The following is a 2,500-nucleotide window of genomic DNA, read 5'->3' as shown; positions in this document are numbered from 1 at the left end:
CGCTACGCAGACGGCTGGCCGACAGAGTCACACAGTGAGTAGTGGGAAGAGGAGGGGTGGGGGGCTGGTGTATGTGTGTGTGTGTGTGTCTGTGTGTGTGTGTGTGTGTGTGTTGTCACACATTAAGTTGGCTGGTGTAGCTCGCTATCTGTTTCTCTGTTTATGGCTTCCTACAGTGAGACATAGTCACACACACACACACACACACGTTCAAAAGCTTCTTTTTATTGGCCAGTCTGAGATATGGCTTTTTCTTTGCAACTCTGCCTAGAAGGCCAGCATCCCGGAGTCGCCTCTTCACTGTTGACGTTGAGACTGGTGTTTTGCGGCTACTATTTAATGAAGCTGCCAGTTGAGGACTTGTGAGGCGTCTGTTTCTCAAACTAGACACACTAATGTACTTGTCCTCTTGCTCAGTTGTGCACCGGGGCCTCCCACTCCTCTTTCTATTCTGGTTAGAGCCAGTTTGCGCTGTTCTGTGAAGGGAGTAGTACACAGCGTTGTACGAGATCTTCAGTTTCTTGGCAATTTCTCGCATGGAATAGCCTTCATTTCTCAGAACAAGAATATACTGACGAGTTTCAGAAGAAAGTTCTTTGTTACTGGCCATTTTGAACCTGTAATCGAACCCACAAATGCTGATGCTCCAGATACCCAACTAGTCTAAAGAAGGCCAATTTTATTGCTTCTTTAATCAGAACCACAGTTTTCAGCTGTGCTAACATAATTGCAAAAGTGTTTTCTAATGATCAATTAGCCTTTTAAAATGATAAACTTGGATTAGCTAACACAACGTGCCATTGGAACACAGGAGTGATGGTTTCTGATAATGGGCCTCTGTACACCTATGTAAATATTCCATTAAAAATCAGCCGTTTCCAGCTACAATAGTCATTTACAACATGAACAACGTCTACACTGTATTTCTGATCAATTTGATGTTATTTTAATGGACAGAAAACGTGCTTTTTCTTTAAAAAACAAGGACATTTCTAAGTGACCCCAAACTGTTGGACGGTTGTGTAATAGACACACACTCTACTACTTGTTTAGTTAAAAAAAAAGTTTTTTCTCCTCCTCTATCTTTCTCCATCTTGTCTTTCTGTTTAAAGAAACGATGGTGTTTGTTTCATTCGTCCGTTGTTGAAATCGTTGTTGACATCGTTGTCGACATCGTTGTTGTCATCGTTGTTGACATCGTCCCAAAATGTTTTGCTTGTCAGCAATCAAGTTTTCCCGACATGTAACTTTAAAATGCAGAAATCATCCATGTATGTATGATTATATGATATCTATGATTATAAGTATGATCGATTTTGTATTTTTAAATATATTATTTTTAAATATATGAAGTATGTAGAATATTGGCCTGTTGGGAACTACATCACATAGTTTGGTCTTGATCTGATTTATCTCTAGAGAAACTGAGCATTGAGCACTCAGAAAATATTATAATTGAACCGACATCGGTAAAGTAGTTGTTTACATTTTTTAAATAAGAATAACAGAAATGTCAGTTAATTGCTCAGCGCTAGTAGCAGTTCAGAAGAAATGAGTTGTAATTAGTTGTAACACAGAGGGTTGTATCTGACATCAGTGGGTGGTACAGCTAGAAGGTTTTTATACCGTCAGAGGAATCAGGAAATATATTCAGAGGAAGTGTGATATGTTCTAGAATGTGTAGAGGAAGTGTGATATGTTCTAGAATGTGTAGAGGAAGTGTGATATGTTCTAGAATGTGTAAAGGAAGTGTGATATGTTCTAGAATGTGTAAAGGAAGTGTGATATGTTCTAGAATGTGTAGAGGAAGTGTGATATGTTCTAGAATGTGTAGAGGAAGTGTGATATGTTCTAGAATGTGTAGAGGAAGTGTGATATGTTCTAGAATGTGTAGAGGAAGTGTGATATGTTCTAGAATGTGTAAAGGAAGTGTGATATGTTCTAGAATGTGTAAAGGAAGTGTGATATGTTCTAGAATGTGTAAAGGAAGTGTGATATGTTCTAGAATGTGTAGAGGAAGTGTGATATGTTCTAGAATGTGTAAAGGAAGTGTGATATGTTCTAGAATGTGTAAAGGAAGTGTGATATGTTCTAGAATGTGTAAAGGAAGCGTGATATGTTCTAGAATGTGTAGAGGAAGTGTGATATATTCTAGAATGTGTAAAGGAAGTGTGATATGTTCTAGAATGTGTAGAGGAAGTGTGATATGTTCTAGAATGTGTAAAGGAAGTGTGATATGTTCTAGAATGTGTAAAGGAAGTGTGATATGTTCTAGAATGTGTAAAGGAAGTGTGATATGTTCTAGAATGTGTAGAGGAAGTGTGATATGTTCTAGAATGTGTAAAGGAAGTGTGATATGTTCTAGAATGTGTAGAGGAAGTGTGATATGTTCTAGAATGTGTAAAGGAAGTGTGATATGTTCTAGAATGTGTAGAGGAAGTGTGATATGTTCTAGAATGTGTAGAGGAAGTGTGATATGTTCTAGAATGTGTAGAGGAAG

At 37.9% G+C, this 2,500-nt stretch overlaps 1 protein-coding gene across 1 annotated transcript in view; it reads left to right on the top strand.

Moving 5' to 3' along the window:
* The window catches only part of pkd1a (polycystic kidney disease 1a), a 187,354-nt gene that overhangs the window by 51,842 nt on the left and 133,012 nt on the right, over positions 1-2,500 (top strand). Inside the window, 1 exon segment of the mRNA XM_065001039.1 lies at positions 1-34. This exon segment is cut by the window's left edge and continues 153 nt beyond it. Coding sequence (XP_064857111.1) covers positions 1-34 — 34 coding nt within the window.

Source organism: Oncorhynchus nerka, linkage group LG15, assembly GCF_034236695.1.
Source record: "Oncorhynchus nerka isolate Pitt River linkage group LG15, Oner_Uvic_2.0, whole genome shotgun sequence".
NCBI lineage: Eukaryota > Metazoa > Chordata > Actinopteri > Salmoniformes > Salmonidae > Oncorhynchus > Oncorhynchus nerka.
This window is presented reverse-complemented; position numbering and strand designations above follow the sequence as displayed.